The following is a 21,017-nucleotide window of genomic DNA, read 5'->3' as shown; positions in this document are numbered from 1 at the left end:
CTGCTGCCTCAGAACAGTTCCTGGTAAGTCCTTTTCAAAGAATTTCACACACCCCTAAGTGTCTCTCCTGACTTATCAGAGGGACATAGAAAATTCCATGATTTTGGGCTGAAAACCTGCCCTTGACATATCTGTGAGGTTACCTTACACTCGAGGATCTGCAGTAGTTTTGTGGTTGCTTCAGGAAATGTTATGGGTAAGTTATGGGTCAGTCAAGCAGGGGATCAGTTTCAGGTCCCGTCCCCCACGGATACGGAATTCTGCTAATGAAATCTGCGGGGGGGGGGGGCAGTGTGCCACCCCGGTTTCTTACATGGGGGCTGTTTCCGGAGGTTGCATGTGAGGTTCCCCAGAAGCCTCCAGAATGCAACCGGAAGTCACTTCTTGTTGCATCCAGGACATACTGTGAGACCCTCCAGCCATGGGCTTGGCATCTGGAAATACTCAAATCCGGGGATGCCAAACCCATGGGTGAGGAGGGTCCCCTGTATTTTAGTTACCAAAGCTGAGATGAGTGTTTCAACAGGTTAATTGCAAATGTTTGAGGGATTTTTTTCCCTTTACTCTGTTAGCACAGCTGCCTTCACCAGTTATGCTCTGCAATCCTATATGCAGCTGTCTGGAAGTCCCAGATGTTCCATTGAGTTCAATACACTTACTTCTTAGAAAACATGCATAAGATTGTTTTTAAATTTTTTTTACTTAGCTAAACAGTGTCTATGCGTTTTGAATTTCTGTTCTGCACCACATACACCCCTAGATTTTTTGAACTATCGTAGACATTGTGGGGGGATGATCTATGGATGCCCATATCATAGCCAACTCCTCTTCCTCAGCAGTTAAGGACTGCCTCTGATTCTGAGAATGGAATATTTGCAGTAAATGAACTGAGGATAGTGCTTGTTTCTTTGGTTTTTTTAAATGCCTGCAGTTTAATTCTGTTTATTTCTCTTCAAGATTTCACTTAATTCTTTCCAAGTTTCAACTGCATCTGCAATAAAAGTGGTATTTCCCTCCATTTTGTTCAAGGCCATTTTAGGCTTCAGCATAGTTGGCAGGCATTCCACACTTCTCTTAAGCCCTGTACTGAGAACTTTGGCTGCAGTAGTGCCATCTATTTTTTCACAATTTTGTTCACAAACCATTATAAGATTAAGCAAATTCTTGATATAGTGGTCCAAACAGTTCACTGCTCGGTCCTATTGAGTGTCCTGTGGGAAAGTCACCTTGGTTCCTCCCACTTTCTTCATAGCAGCTGCTGCAAAGTGGTGGCTACTGAAGAATTTTGCAATTTCAACAACTTTGGCTTTTGTTTCTGGAGCACTGCATTTTTTGGCTGTGACATGCATCAAATGAGCATTGCAGCCATGTGCTTGGAATTCCTTCTAGATCTTAACTTGGTTATGTCTGCACCATTATTTGTGATCAATTTGCACTGCACGCTTACATTTTTCTCTTAGGTTGCTATAATTTTTCCCACTACTTTGTATAAATTTTACCTGATATATCAGCTCTTAGAAGAGTGATGTTTGCAGTGGTGGTCTTGTATATTCTCTTTTCTCATGCCTTGGAGGGTCTGAGTTTGGGCATTAGCTCATGCAAGTCTTGCTCATTTGAATAGTCATACATTTATCTTCACATTCTTATGCCCCCCTTCTCCAAGGAGTTCAGGGTGCTGTACATGGTACCTCCCCCCTTTTTGTTCTCTCAACAACCCTGTTAGATAGGTGAGGCTGACAGATAGTAACAAGCCCAGTGATTTTAAATCTTTTTCATCTCATGGGCATGCTGAGAAGACACATCCCCCAATGGCCCTCCTAATATATGACCCTCCTCCAAACTCCCATGGCACACTATCTGTGGCACACCAGTGTGCCAGGGCATAGTGGCTGAAAATCACTGAACCAGTCCTAGGTCGCCCAAGAGGTTTCATGGCTGAACAGGGATTTGAACCTGGATCTTCCAGGTCTAAATCTAAATAATGACCAAGTATCTTTAAAGCATTAACTTGATTAGAACAACGAATAAAGGTATTTTTTAAATGTACAGTATTACATTGATATCTTGCTCTGTCCCATGCACTTACGAGAGTAACTTATAGCAGTTAATCATCAACAAATCTGATACTTGTCCTAGTTTCAAAGACAAAAGTACAAAAGATTGTACTTGGGGAAACAGTGACATTGACTTTTCAAAAAGTGAATTATTATTTCAAGTGTAGTCAGGTTTCTATAAATGTAGCCGATTCACTGAATAGTTGTTCTTTGGCTCTTATGTTGGAACACCAAGACAGGACTGCAGTTGCAAACAAAAAATTAGGACATTCTTGTTTGATATAATTGTAAGATGCATTCCTCCACAGTTCAGATGCAGGTTTCATTTTTAGAAGGTACATGTTAAACATTTAAAAACTGACTAATTTTGAAAAAAAAACTTTCAGATTAATTTTCTAGATACATCAGAAAACAAGTGATTTGGTTACTTTATTTTCCAAAACTAATTGAAACAGATGTCTGTGAATTCATTGGGAGGTAACCAGTCTCTAATTCAACAGGTTAATTGTGCTTATTTGCAGGATATTTTTCCACACCTCATCACTACCACTAGAAAAACTTCACCTCAAAAAGATATTTAAGTTGCTTGTTTTACTTAATTAATGCTACTGCCTGTCTATCCGTCCTTGCTTTTTTGTACCTCTTCCAATCCTTTATTCACTGACGTGTTTGAAGTGTGGCACTTTTTAGGAAGAGGTATCGACTTGACTATGCTACTTGGAAAAGAGACAGTAGGAGTTGATCAGTTCTTTTAGCTCAGATCTCCATATACTGCTTTGGACACATGGCCCCAGTCCATTGCCTGATGGAACAAGGTTTACAAAACCTTGCTTAAAAATTACATGGATATATTCATGAGACACTTAATATCTCTTCTGTGATTAGGTATCTTTGAACTGCAGCATATCTTAAATTAAAACTTTCTTTTTATGGGGTTTTGGGATAATTGTATGTTTATTTTAAAAAGCATGTTAATAAACATTTTAAAAATCCTATTTTTAAAAATCATGGATTATTATCCATCCTGGTCAGGTGTGTAAGTAGGCAACAAGCTTCAACTATCAGCATCATGGTTTCACTAAATATTTGACAATATTTAACCATGGTCACTTGACAGGCATGCCAGCCTGAAAAGAGCAAAGTCCCAAGTCTTTTTGACTGTGAAGAGAGGCACTTCTGGCAGGGGACAGGAATGAATCTTTTCCAACACAGGAAAGGGTTTTTAAATGGTTGGTGGGGTTAGTATGTACATGAGAAGCAAGAGTTTTGTTTAGGGTGCTTTGAGAAATCATTCTTGCTATCCTGCAGTTTTGAGAATTCATGCTACACATACTGAGGATTTACATAGCGCTGTGTAAACACAGTACAGATAATAAATTTGTTTCCTTGCAGCCTTCTGGCATAAGGGCTGAAATATTAGAATTGAAAGGGTTTTCATGTATTTGCATAATTTGTTTTAAAAGCAAAAGGATATATTGCTATGTTTACATTAACTGTTCAGATCTTCAAGATACTGTGATGATGAAGTAAAAACTGGCCTGTAAAACCTTGGCCAGCTTTGGTCTTAAACACTGAATAACTGCCTTGATGTTTGGATACGTCTGTTTGTCAGTTCAGGACAAAACAGGAATCCGAGGCATAAGAGAGAAGTAACCTGAGTCCACTGATGTCAACATACACTTTTTTTTCATCTTGCTATGGCCTGGAATCTTTACTTTACATAGCAGTTCATTGGTCACTTTCATTCATTTTTGTTTTCCATCCATTGTTGTTCTCAAAAACATTTTAAATTATTTATATATGCAGTGAATTAAATGAATATATTTGTGTTTACATTGATGGGAAAGATGTAGTGGTTGGACTGCCAGGTGTCAGATTTTGCAGTGGGTTTGGTTCAACACTCCTATTTTATTTTATTTTATTACTCCTATTTTATTTTATAAATCGGAAGAATTTGCTCACTTAGACTTCTGCTGTACGTGCTTCTATGGAACTTCTAAACTGCCTCTAAAAATGCCTGAAATTTCATTTAGCACATACATTCTCTACTCTTTTCAATACTCTTGATGATCCCCTTAAGAAGATGGTGCAGCTTCACATGACTTAAGCCATTTAAATGAAGCAAAGATTTATAATTGATCACAAGTGAGTGTCAGAAAGAAGAGAACAAACTTGCAGCATACAGCTTCTGACAGAAATAAAGAGAATTGGTTACACGGAGATAGTGTCAGTAAAATATAAATACCAAAGCCCTAAATGAATTGCTCTAGGAGTTTGGGCAGAAATGGTACATAAAAATGTACCAGTGTGAGGTAACTCATGTGTGAGTGTGCATCAGCAGATCAGTGCACAGAAGGAATCTTGATGCTACCAGATGCACAATTGCATCAAAATTGTTTATTTGCAGAGTTTTATCAATGCACAATAATAGATGATAATGCAGCTTGCAGACTTGGCTTTCCCATTTTCCCCGAAGTGACAGGAAGTATTGGGATAAGCCTTCTGTGATGTTAGTTTGCTTTGGTACGGCAGGGGAGGGTGGCCTTTCTGGCTCTCTTTTCTTCACCGTGCTCTCCCACATGTGCTTGCCTGGCCAACGGCTGCATGAAAGAATCTGAGAAAGTAGAACATTCTTTGACACCCCCGATATGCTATTGCCCTTCTAGCTCAAGACAGTCTTGCAGAACCCCCAAGAAGCCTCTTCTGCTCGGCGCAAGAAGCAGTCAGGTCGCGCGACTGTAAGTCGCTTGGGAAAGGGGAGAAGTGTCACTAACCTATTTGTCCGTCTGATGCTCATCCTGGGGGCACTGTTGATTTACCCAGGGCGCTTCCTCATCCTGCTGCTTTGCCAATGCTGTGCTTTGAAGTTGCACATCAGTGTCTGCCAGATATTTGACCAGTGATGTTCAGTCATACATGAAGAATTTCTTCTTGGGATGGTAGAGAGAATCTCAGTTAGAACACATTGTACTTTCTCAGTTAAATTGACTTTTGAGTATCGGAATAACTTGGCCTTCCTGCACACACGCCTAGATCCCTCTTCTGGAAGCTGGCATGGCTGTTATTAGACCTTTGCTGCAAGATTCCTTCATGCTCAAAATGCTTAGGCTCACTTCAGGAGCTTGTGCTTCCTAGTAGAATTTTTGATGCTTGCTTTGAACAGCCATGCTGTATCACAGATTCTAAGGACACCTCACCCCCCCCCCCCATTTAAAGGGAACAACTGTTAGAATTGTATTTTATTCATTTTTTTAAAAGTTCCCCTTATATTGTGGATGCCTAGTTTTTTAAATCTTGGACAAATTCCTTAGAGGAGACTTGGAGAAACCTGTGCCAGTTCTGTGATACGAAGCAGTTACACACCCACCACTGAAAGGAGAAGTTGTTCACATCACCTGCTGTTCATGATGCAGTCTCAGCAGGATTCAGATCATGCCTGGCACAAGTTTTTTCTGTTTAAAAGAGTAGGTCCCTCTTCTGTGGAACGCAAATACTCCTACTTGGAGACAAATTAATCAGTATTATTGTGTGGAAGGGTATTCAAGATTCTGGCCACAGAGAGGATGGTCCCACAGTTACATTTTATTTTTTGTATTACAGCTCCATAAAAATGCCCTTTAAGGAGGAAACCGATCCTGTGCATACCAGTTCCATCATTTGGGCAGCAGGGCTTATGCTTTGTGTTGTACCTTTTGCTTGAAAACAGTTGGTCTGGTTGCTCTCTGAAAGTTCCCCCTTGTTTTCCCTTCTCTTAATGCAAGTGTGTTAAGATGGTATGTTGCTTGTTTAATACATGTCCGTTGGCCTCCCCTCCCCCTTCATACTGTCTCTCTCTGTTGCAGAGTGTGAGCAACGCCTCTTCAGCAGGGCCTGCTGGAGACCAAAGTGAGCTGGTCACCAGGATTGCAAGTCTAGAGGCAGAGAATCAGAACCTTCGTAGTGGTGAGTGGTGAAACCTGGTAACGTGTGGTATTGGATTTCTGGCGTGTAGCATGCACTGCACCCTTTTCTGCTCCCTTCTTTAAAAGACGGAGATGGCATATTTTATTCCTCATTGTAGAGAGTTAAGTGGTCTTGCTTCTGCTGTCACCATCTAACTGGATGAAAGAAATGAGAGTGCCAGCTGTTCTGTTCTTCCCTGAATAGTGTGTTTTTCTTCTCCTGCACATCTCCAGTGGTTACAGATCTCCAGCTTGCTATCTCCAGACTGGAAACACGCCTTTGTGTGCTGGAAAAAGCATCTACCTCTTATCACCCTTCCCCAACACCACCAACACAGGTAAGGTCATTCCTAAAGAAGCCTTCAACCTGTTATACTGCTCATTCCATAAGCAGATAAGAATACTAAGTTGATAGAAATTCTTCCCCACCCAAGGCTTCCAAAACAAGATACTATATATGCTCCTCCTTTGTTATCCTAAGCAAGCTAATCTGCACTGTGTCACACATTGATATCAAGTGATATAGATTACTGCTTCCTTGTTTTCTGTGGAGCCAAGCTATGTGATTCTTACTTGAGAGCTAGTTTTTCCAGTATAAATGGAGAATTGACCTGAACAGTATACAAGTAAATTGTCTACCTTAGAAAATCACTGGATTAAGAACTTCTTTCAGGGATTACTTCTCACATCAGTGGGCCTGCCACACAATCTGTGCACATTTGCAAAAGGATCTGGTGGGTTTTCTAGAGCTCTCCTTGGAAGATTTTGCTGCTGGTCCATGTGAACTAAGAGCATACCTTTGAACACTGCCTCTGGCTATATGTTGCAAGGGAATATTGGTGATTCGGGGAATTTATCTATTATAACTGTCTTTCTCCTGAAGAGCTGCCTTGAAACCACAGCCCCCCCCCCCTCACCTTTCAGAGCCTCTGAAATATTTCTGAGGGAAAAACATGACAAATTGAAGGGAGGAAAAGAGTCAGAATAATTGAGCCCTTATCTCATTTCTGTCTACAAAACATGCCACATTTCTAAACTTCAATGCAGGACTGGCAGATATTTTGCTCCCAGAGTTGGCAAATTGAAGCAGTGACTCTGCCATGGGGCATAATCTACCATGGGAAGTTAGCCAGTTCAAGTCCCACTGAAATGAACAGGAGCCCTTGCAAAGTTCCCATTAATTTCAGCAGGGCTTACGCAGGAGGTCTTTCTGTTGTGGATTGTGCCTCTTGGATCAGATTTGTGTTGTCTACTTACTGGCACCCCACAACCTTGGGCAGCCTCTGTACCTACCCTCATAGTAGAAGCTCATCTGCCCCTGAAACCTGCCTCGGAGTCCCTTGGGTGCTTATGAAACTCTTTTGCTTTCCCTTTATGGTGGGGATTTAACCTTTTCTTTTATTTCTATTCCTCTGAAGAAGGTGCAACCACTGGCTACTCTCTCCAGGAAAGTCGAGCTTCCTTCTGCTTCTACAAAGAAAGTAGAATCTGTTGCTGAGGATGAAGATGATGACGACATTGACTTATTTGGCAGTGATGATGAAGAAGATGACCAGGAAGCTGCACGAGTCCGGGAAGAACGACTACAGCAGTATGCAGAGAAGAAGTCCAAGAAGCCTGGCCTGATTGCCAAGTCCTCCATCCTCTTGGATGTCAAGCCCGTAAGCTCCTGGGATGTCTAGACGACTGATGATTTTTAAATTCCTTCTTCCAAGGACGTCAGAGTAACAAGAGTCTCTTTCTCTGCCCCCTCCAACTCATCCTCACAGCTTTTTTAGGCTGAGACTGGTGATTGGACTCAAGGGCATGTAGTGAACTTTCTGCCTGTGTGGGGACTTGTCTGGGTCTCCCCAGGCTAATGCCATCTCTCTAGCTATTACATCACACTGATGCATCTCGCTCCACCCCTGTTCTGGCAGATAGCAAATGATCACACATGAGGAATGAGAAGATGGTTTCTTGTCCCAAAGGGGCTCAGTCTAAAGAGACACAAAGGTGCCAGCAGCAGCAGCAGCTATAGTCGGGGTGGGGAGGAATGTCATGCAGGGATGACATTGGCTATCCTTCATTGTTACTGCTGCTTGCTCAGTGCTCTTGTGGGTACAAGAGTCATTTTAAAGGAACCTCTTTGGTTTGGTTTGTTGCTCTTTCTCCTTCCTCTGAGGCATCAGGTACTGATTAGTGGATGTTTAAATAAGGCTGCATAGCTTCTGTGTGCAGAAGGTGAAAATTAAATATATTCATTATCCTGAAGATCTGAGCTTTTCCACTCTTGTAAACACGAGTGCAGCTCTCATAGTTGTGGCCATAGACTTGAAATCTCTGGCAAAGCTTCTGAGCAACCCAGGAGGAAGGTGATGGTTGAGGAGAGATGGGGGCAGGTTTTGTTGTAGTTTGGGGATCATTTCAGTGCCCAGCATAACTTGCTGGCTTTGCTCTTGGCTTTGGCTTCTGTGAGTCAAGGGGTAGGCCATTGAGCTATGCTGGGCACTGGAACCCCACAGCCAACCACAGGAAATCCTCCTCCGCGCCCCTCGGTGTACATTGAGGCATGTCCAATGTAATCACTCAGTCACAGAGTTCATTTTTTGTGGTGAGGAGTTTTAGTTACTTTGTAGAGGTACTGAGACCTTTTTAAAGTCATCACGTGATTTAAACAGGGGCCGTGACTGTGTTTTCTCCCACTTCGTTCTCTTCTCTGTTTGTTAGCTTTGGAAGACTGGTAACTTCAGGCAGCCAGATCTGTGAGTTTCTGACTGTTCTTAATATCACATCACCCTGTGTGTTATGAGATGCGGATGCAGTTGAATGTTGAGACTGACATTCCCATCTAGCCATCTAACCTGTTGAGTAGCACATGAGCTGAGAAAACATGCCATCAACCACAGCAAGAACTTCAGGCAGCGAAATGCTCTTCTCTGAGAGTCATGCAGGCCTGCTCAGGTTTCTTCAGATATAAAATTTAACATTTCGTAAGTGCAAATGGTTAGTTGCACCTTTAACTACACGTGCAGTAGAAACAGAGCCATTTGGGTGTTGTGGCTAGCGTTTTGACCGGACTGAACTCTTGAGTCCTGGACGCAAATCCCTGCCCAGCCATAAAGCTTGCCCATTTGGACTTCGGACCGATTGCCCATTTTCAACCAAACCTTCTTCGTGGAGTTGTTGGAACAATAAAAATCTAGGGGAGAGACCATGTATCGCTTGGAAGAAGAGTTATTTCTTGCTGTAGCTGTACACATGCCTACCTTGGTGGGCACCTGTTCAAAGAACACCCTGGTGGTGGTGTTACTTTGGCATAAAAGAGTTTTTTTTTAGAGACTAGCCTCAGAAAATAGCAATTTAATTAAAAGTCACATTTTTAAACTTGACTGGCTAATGTGGGTTTAAGAGAGTCTTATTTGGTTTTTCCATTTTATGGGTTTGCTTTTGGCTTCTGTTTAGCAAGTCTTTATTCTACCTTGGGTCACCTTTGCTTGCTCTTTCTTGACTTGTGCACTTTGCTTACTACCAGTGTTGCTGACCCTTTTTTTACTTTTTTAGTGGGATGATGAAACGGACATGGCCAAGATGGAGGAATGCGTCCGATCTATTCAAATGGATGGTTTGGTCTGGGGAGGCTCCAAACTGGTTCCAGTGGGTTATGGTATTAAGAAACTTCAGATTCAGTGTGTGGTAGAAGATGACAAGGTTGGCACAGATATACTGGAAGAGGAGATCACCAAGTTTGAAGACCATGTAAGTTCCCTGCAGAGGGCATTAAGGCAGTTCTGGTTGGTGGTTTGGTCCAGCCCACCCAATATAATTCTTGTTCAGAAGATACAGTGAACCCAGCTTGTCTTCAGGTCCAGAATCCGTGGATTTCACTATCAGCAGATACTGCAGTCCCCTTTGTAAAATACTTTAAAGTAAAAATCAGTAAGAAAATAAGCCTTCCCTACCTTTGTACTGCAAAATTGCCCCATTTGCAGCTGCAGGGCAGTCTTCTGTGCTCCCGGAAGCCACTTCTTTGTCACATGGTCCCCTTCCTTGGCTGTGGCTCATCCCAGAATGGTGTCTGGGAGTGCAGAAGACTGCCCTGCAAACTGTGCAATTTTGTGATGCAAAGGTAGGGAAGACCATGAGTGTGGTTAGCCCTTTCGGGTTATTTGTCATAGAGGGTGTGTGTGTGTGTGTGTGTGGCTTTCTGTAAGAGGGTACTGCAGCGAAGGCACATGCCCCAGCACACATTCAGGTGCTGCTTCCTCTCAGGTGATGGTCAGCAATGCCCTCTGGGATTTTGCTGTGACTGTGAAGATGGGCTGTTCTCTAGAAGGAGGGAGGGTACACAGCAACAAAGCTTCGGTCTCAGAGTTACAAACTGCAGCAAACAAGTACAAAAGCATAGGTTTTTTTGCACATTTCTGGTCCCCCAAAATTCAGTTTCAATGCAGTAAATATTGCTGAACAGTATTTGACTTAGCCTAGCCTTTGCACTTTCCCTGAAGACTGTTAGATGGCAGTGTCACATTTTCATACATCATATTCAGCTTTGACCCTGATGTTGAATTCCTTCCACACTTCCTGTCCCTGCTGCTATTTCCTTGATCCTGGGTGGCCTAAGTTCTCCACAGCTGTCACTAAGCACTGTGCTTACTGAAGGGCGAGACCTCCCTTCTGCTCTTGTGCTACAGATGCCTTTCTGCATTTGCAGGCATCCTTAAATCACTGTGAATACTAAACATTTTTTTCAAGGATAGTCAGTCTCCCATGGTCCCACAGTATATGTATGCAAAACTTCATACAGCAACTGATATCTCACAACAATAGTACAGATACTCTGCGTGTTTTTAGAATTTGGGATGCTTGGCAAGAACTAAGGTGAAGGGGAGGCAGGAACAAGTGGGGCAAGATAAGAAAGACCTGATCCATAGGCAAGAATACAGCTATGTAAGTTCCTCTCCCCCCCTCCCCCGCATACCTGCTGTAAATAGGAATTCCAGCTTAAGAGTCCATCTATCTAAAGCCCCATGAGGGTTGGTTTTTAGGTTTTGTAAGAACACCTGGACCAAGATTGCAGAGTGTGTGCTTTGCAGAAAACCTGTGGCACACAGCCTTTCTTTTGTCATCTCTTTGGTTTTGCAGGATACCCTTTATAAATGTCTGCAAGCCTGTTGTTGCGAATGCTTTTCTCACTTTGGCTGTTTTGTTTTCAGGTGCAGAGCGTTGACATAGCTGCTTTCAACAAGATCTAACAGCAAACCTTTACACTTTCTAAAGCTAATAAAAGGTCAAGTGTTGAAGAGCAGTGCTCTGTGCGGGTCTTGTTCCTTAATCTGTGTGTTGCCTTTTCAGTCAGAGGAATCCATATTTGAGGTTCTACTGTGTCACACAAGGGTGTGTCACTTATTTTTGATTGATCTTAAATGTTCGATGCCTGGAGAGAATCAAACTGATGTTTTAATGCTGCTTGTGCAAGTCTAGTTTATTTCAGAAGAGCTTGCATTGAAGATTGAAGCTGTTCTTTCTGGATGGTGTATGTACTCCATTCTTTGATATTAGAGGCAATCATATCACATTAGTCTTATAATTTGGGACTGATGTTGCCTCCCTGTGAACATGTGGCAGAGCCTGCCTGCTTCAGTCATATGGGTCTGTCTGAACTATCTTTTGCCACCCAGATAGTGCTCCCTTGGTCCTCTCTGTTTTTAGTCTGCTGCATGCTGTAATTTTGGACAAACACAGGCAAGGGAGTTGTGTTTTTCTTGAGGAATTAAAAACCTTGTAAGTGCCAAATTCCTTAGAGTGAACTGCATGAACTGGAATGCAGAGGCTGTAAGGAAAAATGTGGTCAGACTCTCTCCTTGCCTTATACCAGCACTTGTCAAGAAAGCCTGCTCATTCCACAGCCTGCGGTTGTGAGCAGACAGCCAGAGCAGTGCCATTGCTGCCCAGCAGAGAGCTTTGACTGATGTGAGCTGTTGAGCCAAATCTGTGCTGTCAGATGGCAGAACCCTACTGTCAGATGGGCAGGAGGTCTGGTCTAGAGGGCAGGAGGTCTGGTCTAGAGGGTAGAGCCTCCGTCTGCCTGAAGATAACATCCACAAGGTCACCAGTTCGAGGCCACTGGCACCGTGCGACCTTGAAGCAGCTGACAAGCTGAAGCCGAGCGATTCCATCTGCTCTGAGCGTGGGAGAAGGAGGCCAGAATGTGAAACCAGATCAGAGTGAAACACCTGGACTGTTTGTGGTTCTTGAAAGATAGAACCTTCTTTCAATTGTAAAAATCCCTACGGGGATTTAATCAGCCTGCCTATGTAAACCGCCTTGAATAAAGTCTTGAATAAAGACCAAGAAAGGCGGTATATAAATACCTGTTTATTATTATTATTACTTGCTAAGAAATGTGAAGGTCTGAAAGGGGGTTGCTTACCATTCCTAATTAACTGGATGGACCAAGTTTGAACTTTTCCATTGCCACAACTTGACCTTTGGTGAGAAGGAAAAATGCTCTTTGCAAAGTGGAGGTTACAAGTCATTGTAGGGAACAAAGGACCAGGATGTGTGGAAGCACAGCATCCAGGAAGGGAGATCTGCCAAGTCCCTCCAGCAGTTAACATTGCAGGAGGTGGTGGGAGATTGGAAAGGGAAGATTGGTCACCACCTGAAGGAAGCTGACCTGCTTTCCCACCACTTGGGATCACTAAGCATAGGCAAAATTAATAGAGATATGCAAGAGTGTATACCTGTTTAGTGATGGTACGAAGTGGCTTAAAGTGGTAGAACACAGTAAGTGTTGCTGTGGGTGCGGCAGTTCTGCTGGAGACAGTTATCATGGTTAGTTATTTTAAAATAGTTCTAAATAATATTAAAACATAACAAATAGAGAAAAGCAGCAGCATTGTCCTGGTCAAGAAAGAGAGAATATGGCTGCAGGGTTAAAAAGACCTTAATGATGCGTGAGAGGTTTTTCACCTGCTGCCAAAAAGGCAGCAAGGCCAGCCCCAGGCTGTAGAGAGCTTTCTGTGACCACAGCTCTCACCACCACCACCACCAGCAGCCCCCCCCCCAAGACAGTGGGAGGGTGTAGTTTATTTTGTCTTCTTTAAGTACATTTCACATCTGGACAGTTAGTGTATGAGATCAGGCATGTGACTGAGCTAAATCCTACAGGAGGCTTGGCAACTAAGGAAAGAGCTGCACCTGTTTGACATTCCTTAAAGAGCTTCTGGAATGGCTTGTGGTCACATGCTTTACATTGCAGGTTGCTGCTATGTGTTTAGTCCCGTGGGAGCCTAGGTGTGCTTATAGTCTCACGTGCTAGGTTTGACAAAGTCAGGGAGTTGTCCTGATATTAATACAGCTACAGGAGACAGCTATGCTGTCTACTAAAGCAAACTTGAAATTCCATCATCCATTTTGAAAGGGAAAGAGGGACAATTAAGGTATGAACGTCATTTGGGCATAAATAGGTCTGGTTTATCCCTATAATTAAACAAATGAGCATCTGCATGACTGGACAGGTAGGTGAAAAGCACAGGTGTGCACCCCTCAAGAAAGCATTTGTAGTCCTCTTGGCATAGCCATATATACCCTGCAGTTTCTGGACTGTATTGGGGGGAGCGACCTGCTTACTGTGCTAGAATCCCCTTTTTGGTAGCTTGCTTAGGCTTGCAGATTCAGTGGACTTATAACCCAATCCTCTGCATATCTACTCAGAAGTAAGTCACATTATAATCAGAGATAAGTACAGATAGGATTGCAGCCTTAGTCTGTCTGGAGGCATTACTGAAGATGGCCTTCCAGGCATATAAATGACCCTACCTGCTATATTTCATGTTGAGGTCGTTAGCTACCAGCCCTGGCACAAATGGAGTAAGCAATTAGGTCACCACCTGAGGTGGTGGAGTTGTAAGATAGACGCGTTACATGTTCTGTGGACTCTGCCATTCTGCCAGGATGTTTTCTAGTATTTAAGCTGTGGAAGATAGTCAAGTGCTACTGGAGAAGAATGCCTACAATCAAAATCTCTTCATTCTTGACAGTGGGTTGTACTCCCCCCCCCAGTTACCTCTTTGCAATACACAAGTGCCCTGAGCATCCTCTCTACATTTTGCCTGGTCCTTAGGGACTAGTTTTGCTTGCTTTTGCTCTCCTTCAAAGGGGTAGGTCACTGTCTCATTACTGCTTATTTCCATATCAGGTGATTTGTATGCCTTTGCTGGAGCTTCAACACTTGGTCAGTATATGTCATTTAAGTTTGTAGTCATATCATTTTTTGGTGTTAAAAGAGCTTGCACACAGCTGTGCTACTGGCTTGTTGTTCAAAGGTCATAGGGCTGCATAGATAGTGATTAGACAGTCAATAGTTTCCATGTTTATATACAGGTTCTCAGAAATATCACTGTTGCCATTGGGTTTAAGTGGCAGTATCCGGTCTTCGCAATAAGTGTGCAAATTCACCTTTTCACCTTTCTGCTCAACTTCCATGGTTGTGGAAGGATCAACTTTTCTATTTGGAGGCCATAAGTACGAAGATCTTAAAGTGGTATTCGTGTCCTCTGTACAAGTAACCCTCAGCATAAATGTCTGACAAACACTGACTTCCCAGCATTCATCATTGGCATGAATATCTACCAGCTGATGATGGTTTGGGTGAAATTCTGCACTCACCTGTATGCAAGTGTGCAGGGCACAGCTGCAGTGGTGCTTTGGAAATATTTTGCACTATAATTTCCAGGTGGTTCAAGTTGAGTGGTAACTGCATAAGTGGTTTTACTGTTTTACATTTGAAACACCATCTGTCTCATAATGGAGTTTTTATTAGTGAGCCTTAAGCACATGTGCCAAATTTCAGCTCTGGCTTGATGGGAAATAGGGCTTCCATGTTTTTAATACACACATGCACATACACACTAGCTGATGTATCTTCTAAAGCAGGGGTCTCCAAACTTTTTGTCCAGAGGGCCACATCAAATATCTGGTGTGGTGTGGAGGGCTGGGGAAAAAATTTAAATATAAAATTTAAATTAGAGATGCAACTTAGATGAGTGACTAAATGAATGAACACCCTTCAGACACAATCAAAGCACAGTTCTGGTCATGTTCAGTTGAGTGGGCCAGAAGCTTTCAGGGGACAAGAGGTTGGCTGTGGGGCGGGGTTTGGAGACCCTTGTTCTAAAGGTTTGAAAACAGATTTCTACCCTGTTGACTGGCTAATTTCTTAAGATTGAAAGAATTCTGTAGCTGTAGGGTTAGTGACAGCTGCTGCCTGTCAGCTTTCCAGTTCAATGGGAACCAGCATGAGTCAGTGCAAATCAAATGCCCCACCGATGGTGTGTTCCCCCCCATACAATACACTCGGTGCAATCTGAACCACCTTTCCAGCACTGAGGTAAAAGCAATGCAGCTCCAACGTAAGAAAACAAACATTCCCTTACCTCGAGGAGACCTCCGTCACTGCCACCCAACTGTAGGAAGCAGCACAGGCCCCACTGCCACAGCTATGTCAGTGCTGGAAAGCTGGTTAGGATTTGGGCCTCAGTCTTGTTGCATAGTTTTCATCAGTCATCCATAAACACACAACCCTGCCAACTTTCCATATATGGGACAAAGCTTTTGCTTTTTTTACTATTCCCTTTTTCTCCCCCTCCCCTGGTTTCTCCCCTGGAGGAAGTGAACACTCCTAATGCAGTCTAGGGTGAGATGGAAGAATCATGCACTCCCTTTTTGTAGGCAGTCAGGAGCACACCAGAGCCTTGTGTTCCTCCTGCATTCAGCATCAATGAAGGGGACAGCTGGATTCTGCCAACAGGGCTGCCCCTCCCCATTCAGTGGGATGCTCACATGCTCCTGAAGGCTCCCCAGAGGCTGCAGAACCCAGAGAGAGCCCAGTTCCTCACCCCAGCAAGGTGCCAATGTCCATATTTCATTCAACACATGCACACACAGGCTCTGGCTACATGAATAGGTGTGAGTGCAACAGGTGCATGTAATACAGCAGTGCTCAAACCTTTAGCAGCAGAAGCCACTTTTTAGAATGAGAATCTGTTAAGAAGTGATGTCATGACTGGAAGTGACATCACCAGGCAGGAAAATATTTTAGCAATCCTACCCACATTTACCAGGAGTAAGTCCCATTTACTGTCATTGTTAAAAGAATATACATAGTAGCTTGTTAAAAATGCAGATCTGTAACATTTCTCCAAATGCAGTCACGTCCAATCAAGTATACTATAGCAAAAATAGAATATTGAAATGAATGGGGACCCACCTGAAACTGGCTTGTGACCCACAGTTTGAGAAACACTGCACAGGGACTTGGGTGGGGAGGCAGGTGAGGCAGAGCCTCCCCACTGGAGTCCTTCGAAAAGCACCAGCAAGCGTGACGTGTGCCAACACTCACAACGCGCGCTGCGGTGGACTCTGGAGGGGAGGCTCTGCCTCACCTGCCTCCCAACCCACCGCGCATCCCTGATGCAATTCAGGACACGTGGAGGGGGGCGAGAAGACCCCGCCAACCAGCCAGGGCGCGCCAGGCACTGCGCCCCCTCCCCCGGAGCTCTGCACTAGGGAGTGCCGGGCGCGCGGGGGGGAGCGTTCAGGATGCAGAGCGCAGTGGGGGGCCTGGAAGCGCTGCCTGCAGTGGCGGAGTTGGAGGGGAGGCTGCGCCTTGCGGGGAGCCCCGCCGGGGCGTGCGGGCGGCCCCTCCCCTTCCATGCTGGGCGGTGGGCGCAAAACGGAGGCGTACGCCCAGCACGGAAGGGGAGGGGACGCCCGCAAGGCGCAGCGCCTGGCCCCCCTCCAGCTACGCCACCCGGTGCCCTCTGCAGCCCGGCCCCTGCCAGGCGGGGCGTCCATCTCCCACGTGCCCGCCGGGGAGGCGGCGCCTGGCCGGCTGGCTGGCTGCCCCCCGCGGGCCGCTGGCTGCGCTGCGCTGCGCTGCGGGCCATGGGCGAGGCGACGGGGCTGCCGCGGGTGCGCGGCTCGCTGGCGCTGCTGACCGACCTGTACCAGTTCACCATGGCCTACGGCTACTGGCGCGCCGGCAGGCACCGCGAGCCCGCCCGCTTCGAGCTCTTCTTCCGCCGCTGCCCCTTCCAGGGAGGCTTCGCCCTCTGCGCGGGGCTCCGCGAGTGCCTGGCCTTCCTGCGCGCCTTCCGCTTCTCCGACACCGGTAGGCGTCACTCTGCACATGGGCAGAGGCTCTCCTCCCCCTCCAGCAGCAGCCCCAGCCTAGGCGTCTGTTCGGAAGTAAGCCTGCTGGTGCAGTGGGACTTCCTCCCAAGCAAAGGATTGCAGCCTTAAGGCTGTCCGCACCTACCTAGGAGTAAGTCCCATTGACTAGAATGGGATTTACTTCTGAGTAGTCATGCGCAGGACTGGCCTCTTAAATGGAAAGCACCTTTGGGTGCCAAGCTCATCCCAAATTTGGTAGCAGCTGATAATATCGCTGTTGTTGAGCTGTAGGGGGCGCTTTTCCGAGTACAGTACTCAGCATGGCTCACAAGCAGGGATGTGCATGTTGGGGAATAACAACACTGAGCAGCGGTCATCAGTTGAGTATCTGGTTCTTTAAAATTGAAATTCTATGTGGGCCCTTTAATGGTCTGCTCACAAGCTAGAAAAACAAAATGTACTAGGAATGTTTGTTAAAATAGTTAAGACAAAGTCTTAAGGTAGGAACAACAGAACATAAAATCTTTGCAGGGCTGTGTACGGAAAAGAATGGCACAACAACTTGGCTTTTGTGTGTCGGAAGTCCTTCAGCGTCTTCCTACAACCTTGTAAGGTAGGTCAGTCTTGCTATCCCCAGTTGTAGGGAGAGCATTGGGGCTGAGAGAGAATGGTGTGCCTGAGGTCATGGCAGAGGCAAGTTTGAACAGGGGTTTTTGAAGCTGTTTCTTTGTCATTCCAGCACACCATTGTGCTGGTTCCTGCCCAACAACCATCAGGGTGCCTTGAGCTCTCAGCTTTTCAGTCAGTGTCGGCCCTGTTAGTTGATCTCCAACAGATCCCTGCTGGGAGAAACGTACAGTGGTGCCTCGCATAACGAAATTAATCCGTTCCGAAAGTCAACATAAGAACATAAGAACAGCCCCACTGGATCAGGCCATAGGCCCATCTAGTCCAGCTTCCTGTATCTCACAGCGGCCCACCAAATGCCCCAGGGAGCACCCCAGATAACAAGAGACCTCATCCTGGTGCCCTCCCTTGCATCTGGCATTCTGACATAACCCATTTCTAAAATCAGGAGGTTGCGCATACACATCATGGCTTGTACCCCGTAATGGATTTTTCCTCCAGGAACTTGTCCAATCCCCCCTTAAAGGCGTCCAGGCTAGACGCCAGCACCACATCCTGCGGCAAGGAGTTCCACAGACCAACCACACGCTGAGTAAAGAAATATTTTCTTTTGTCTGTCCTAACCCGCCCAACACTCAATTTTAGTGGATGTCCCCTGGTTCTGGTATTATGTGAGAGTGTAAAGAGCATCTCCCTATCCATTCTGTCCATCCCCTGCATAATTTTGTATGTCTCAATCATGTCCCCCCTCAGGCGCCTCTTTTCTAGGCTGAAGAGGCCCAAACGCCTTAGCCTTTCCTCATAAGGAAGGTGCCCCAGCCCCGTAATCATCTTAGTCGCTCTCTTTTGCACCTTTTCCATTTCCACTATGTCTTTTTTGAGATGCGGCGACCAGAACTGGACACAATACTCCAGGTGTGGCCTTACCATAGATTTGTACAATGGCATTATAACATTAGCCGTTTTGTTCTCAATACCCTGCCTAATGATCCCAAGCATAGAATTGGCCTTCACTGCCGCCGCACATTGGGTCGACACTTTCATCGAGTCGACACTTTCATCGACCTGTCCACCACCACCCCAAGATCTCTCTCCTGATCTGTCACAGACAGCTCAGAACCCATCAGCCTATATCTAAAGTTTTGATTTTTTGCCCCAATGTGCATGACTTTACACTTACTGACATTGAAGCGCATCTGCCATTTTGCTGCCCATTCTGCCAGTCTGGAGAGATCCTTCTGGAGCTCCTCACAATCACTTCTGGTCTTTACCACTCGGAAAAGTTTGGTGTCGTCTGCAAACTTTGCCACTTCACTGCTCAACCCTGTCTCCATGTCATTTATGAAGAGGTTGAAAAGCACCGGTCCCGGGACAGATCCTTGGGGCACACCGCTTTTCACCTCTCTCCATTGTGAAAATTGCCCATTGACACCCACTCTCTGTTTCCTGGCCTTCAACCAGTTCTCAATCCACGAGAGGACCTGTCCTCTAATTCCCTGACTGTGGAGTTTTTTCAGTAGCCTTTGGTGAGGGACTGTGTCGAACGCCTTCTGAAAGTCCAGATATACAATGTCTACGGGTTCTCCCGCATCCACATGCCTGTTGACCTTATCAAAGAATTCTATAAGGTTCGTGAGGCAAGACTTACCCTTACAGAAGCCATGCTGATTCTCCCTCAGCAAGGCCTGTTCGTCTATGTGTTTTGAGATCCTATCTTTGATGAGGCATTCCACCATCTTACCCGGTATGGATGTTAGGCTGACCGGCCTATAGTTTCCCGGGTCCCCCCTCTTTCCCTTTTTAAAGATCGGCGTGACATTTGCTATCCTCCAATCTTCTGGCACCATGGCCGTTTTGAGGGACAAGTTGCATACCTTAGTCAAGAGATCTGCAACTTCATTCTTCAATTCCTTAATAACTCTTGGGTGAATGCCATCAGGGCCCGGTGACTTATTGATCTTTAATTTATCAATGAGGTCTGAAACATCTTCTCTTTTAACCTCTATCTGACTTAACTCCTCCGTCAGGAGGAGCGGAGGCCGTTCGGGGCCGTTCTGGCAGCGGAGTCCTTTCGTTATGTGAGTTTTTCGTTTTGCGAAGCACGTTTTCACATAGGAATGCATTGAAATTTAATTAATGCGTTCCTATGGGCAAGAAAAGTCAGAACAAAGTCAAATTTGTCAAATAAACAAAGTGTTTATTAAGTGCTCTTTAAAGGCATACATACTGTACAGAGGATTTCAAAAACGGGGGGGGGATGCTGAGTGGGGAGCTTGAAGGCTGTAATCCTGTGCACACTTTCCTGGGAGTAAGCACAATGGGACTTACTTCTGAGGAGACACGCACAGGATTGTGCTCTAAGCTGGGGAGGACAGAGCAGCTGCACTCAATTGCTTGCTTTTGCCGTGATCATGGGGGGAAACGTGAAGGAAATGGGGCAGTGAGAGGGTGAATGAGCGATGGGGGGATGCTGAGTGGGGAGTTTGAAGGCTGTAATCCTGTGCACACTTTCCTGGGAGCAAGCTGACATGAAGATCCGCCCCGTACTAGGGTGGACGGGATCATAAAGGGACATGAAGATCCGCCCCGTACTAGGGTGGACGGGATCATAAAGGGACATGAAGATCCGCCCCTTACTAGGGTGGACGGGATCATAAAGGGACATGAAGATCCGCCCCTTACTAGGGTGGACGGGATCATAAAGGGACATGAAGATCCGCCCCTTACTAGGGTGGACGGGATCATAAAGGGACATGAAGATCCGCCCCTTACTAGGGTGGACGGGATCATAAAGGGACATGAAGATCCGCCCCTTACTAGGGTGGACGGGATCATAAAGGGACATGAAGATCCGCCCCTTACTAGGGTGGACGGGATCATAAAGGGACATGAAGATCCGCCCCTTACTAGGGTGGACGGGATCATAAAGGGACATGAAGATCCGCCCCTTACTAGGGTGGACGGGATCATAAAGGGACATGAAGATTCGCCCCTTACTAGGGTGAACGGGATCATAAAGGGACATGAAGATCCCCCCCCTTAAGACAAACAAGGACAATTAAAAAAAAAAATCCGTTATGCGAAGCATAAGTCATAAAAATTTGTTATGCGAGTTACTAAACTTTGCACACCGCTTTCGTTCTGCGGGTTTTTCGCTGCGCAGGGCATTCGTTATGCGAGGTACCACTGTATTTCACTTACTCTAGAGCAGGGGTGTCCAAAGTTTTTGACTGGAGGG

At 45.4% G+C, this 21,017-nt stretch overlaps 2 protein-coding genes across 5 annotated transcripts in view; both read left to right on the top strand.

The window, feature by feature from the left end:
• The window catches only part of EEF1D (eukaryotic translation elongation factor 1 delta), a 32,548-nt gene extending 21,266 nt beyond the window's left edge, over positions 1-11,282 (top strand). For 2 of the 4 annotated variants that reach the window (XM_066623331.1, XM_066623329.1), the window contains 6 exons: positions 4,721-4,792; positions 5,897-5,996; positions 6,230-6,333; positions 7,414-7,656; positions 9,539-9,733; positions 11,191-11,282. In XM_066623331.1, the coding sequence (XP_066479428.1) occupies positions 4,721-4,792; positions 5,897-5,996; positions 6,230-6,333; positions 7,414-7,656; positions 9,539-9,733; positions 11,191-11,229 (753 nt within the window). In that variant the 3' untranslated portion in view covers positions 11,230-11,282. The remainder of the gene's footprint in view (positions 1-4,720; positions 4,793-5,896; positions 5,997-6,229; positions 6,334-7,413; positions 7,657-9,538; positions 9,734-11,190) is intronic. The other 2 variants (XM_066623332.1, XM_066623330.1) reach the window with 1 other exon arrangement.
• Positions 11,283-16,870: 5,588 nt separating this feature from the next.
• NAPRT (nicotinate phosphoribosyltransferase) overlaps positions 16,871-21,017 on the top strand; it is a 28,771-nt gene continuing 24,624 nt past the window's right edge. The window contains exon 1 of the mRNA XM_066623704.1: positions 16,871-17,150. Within this exon, the coding sequence (XP_066479801.1) occupies positions 16,925-17,150 (226 nt within the window). The 5' untranslated portion in view covers positions 16,871-16,924. The remainder of the gene's footprint in view (positions 17,151-21,017) is intronic.

The sequence above is a fragment of the Tiliqua scincoides genome, chromosome 4, assembly GCF_035046505.1.
Source record: "Tiliqua scincoides isolate rTilSci1 chromosome 4, rTilSci1.hap2, whole genome shotgun sequence".
In the NCBI taxonomy this organism is placed as follows: domain Eukaryota; kingdom Metazoa; phylum Chordata; class Lepidosauria; order Squamata; family Scincidae; genus Tiliqua; species Tiliqua scincoides.
The sequence above is the reverse complement of the archived record's forward strand: the minus strand, read 5'-3'. Positions and strand labels throughout refer to the sequence as shown.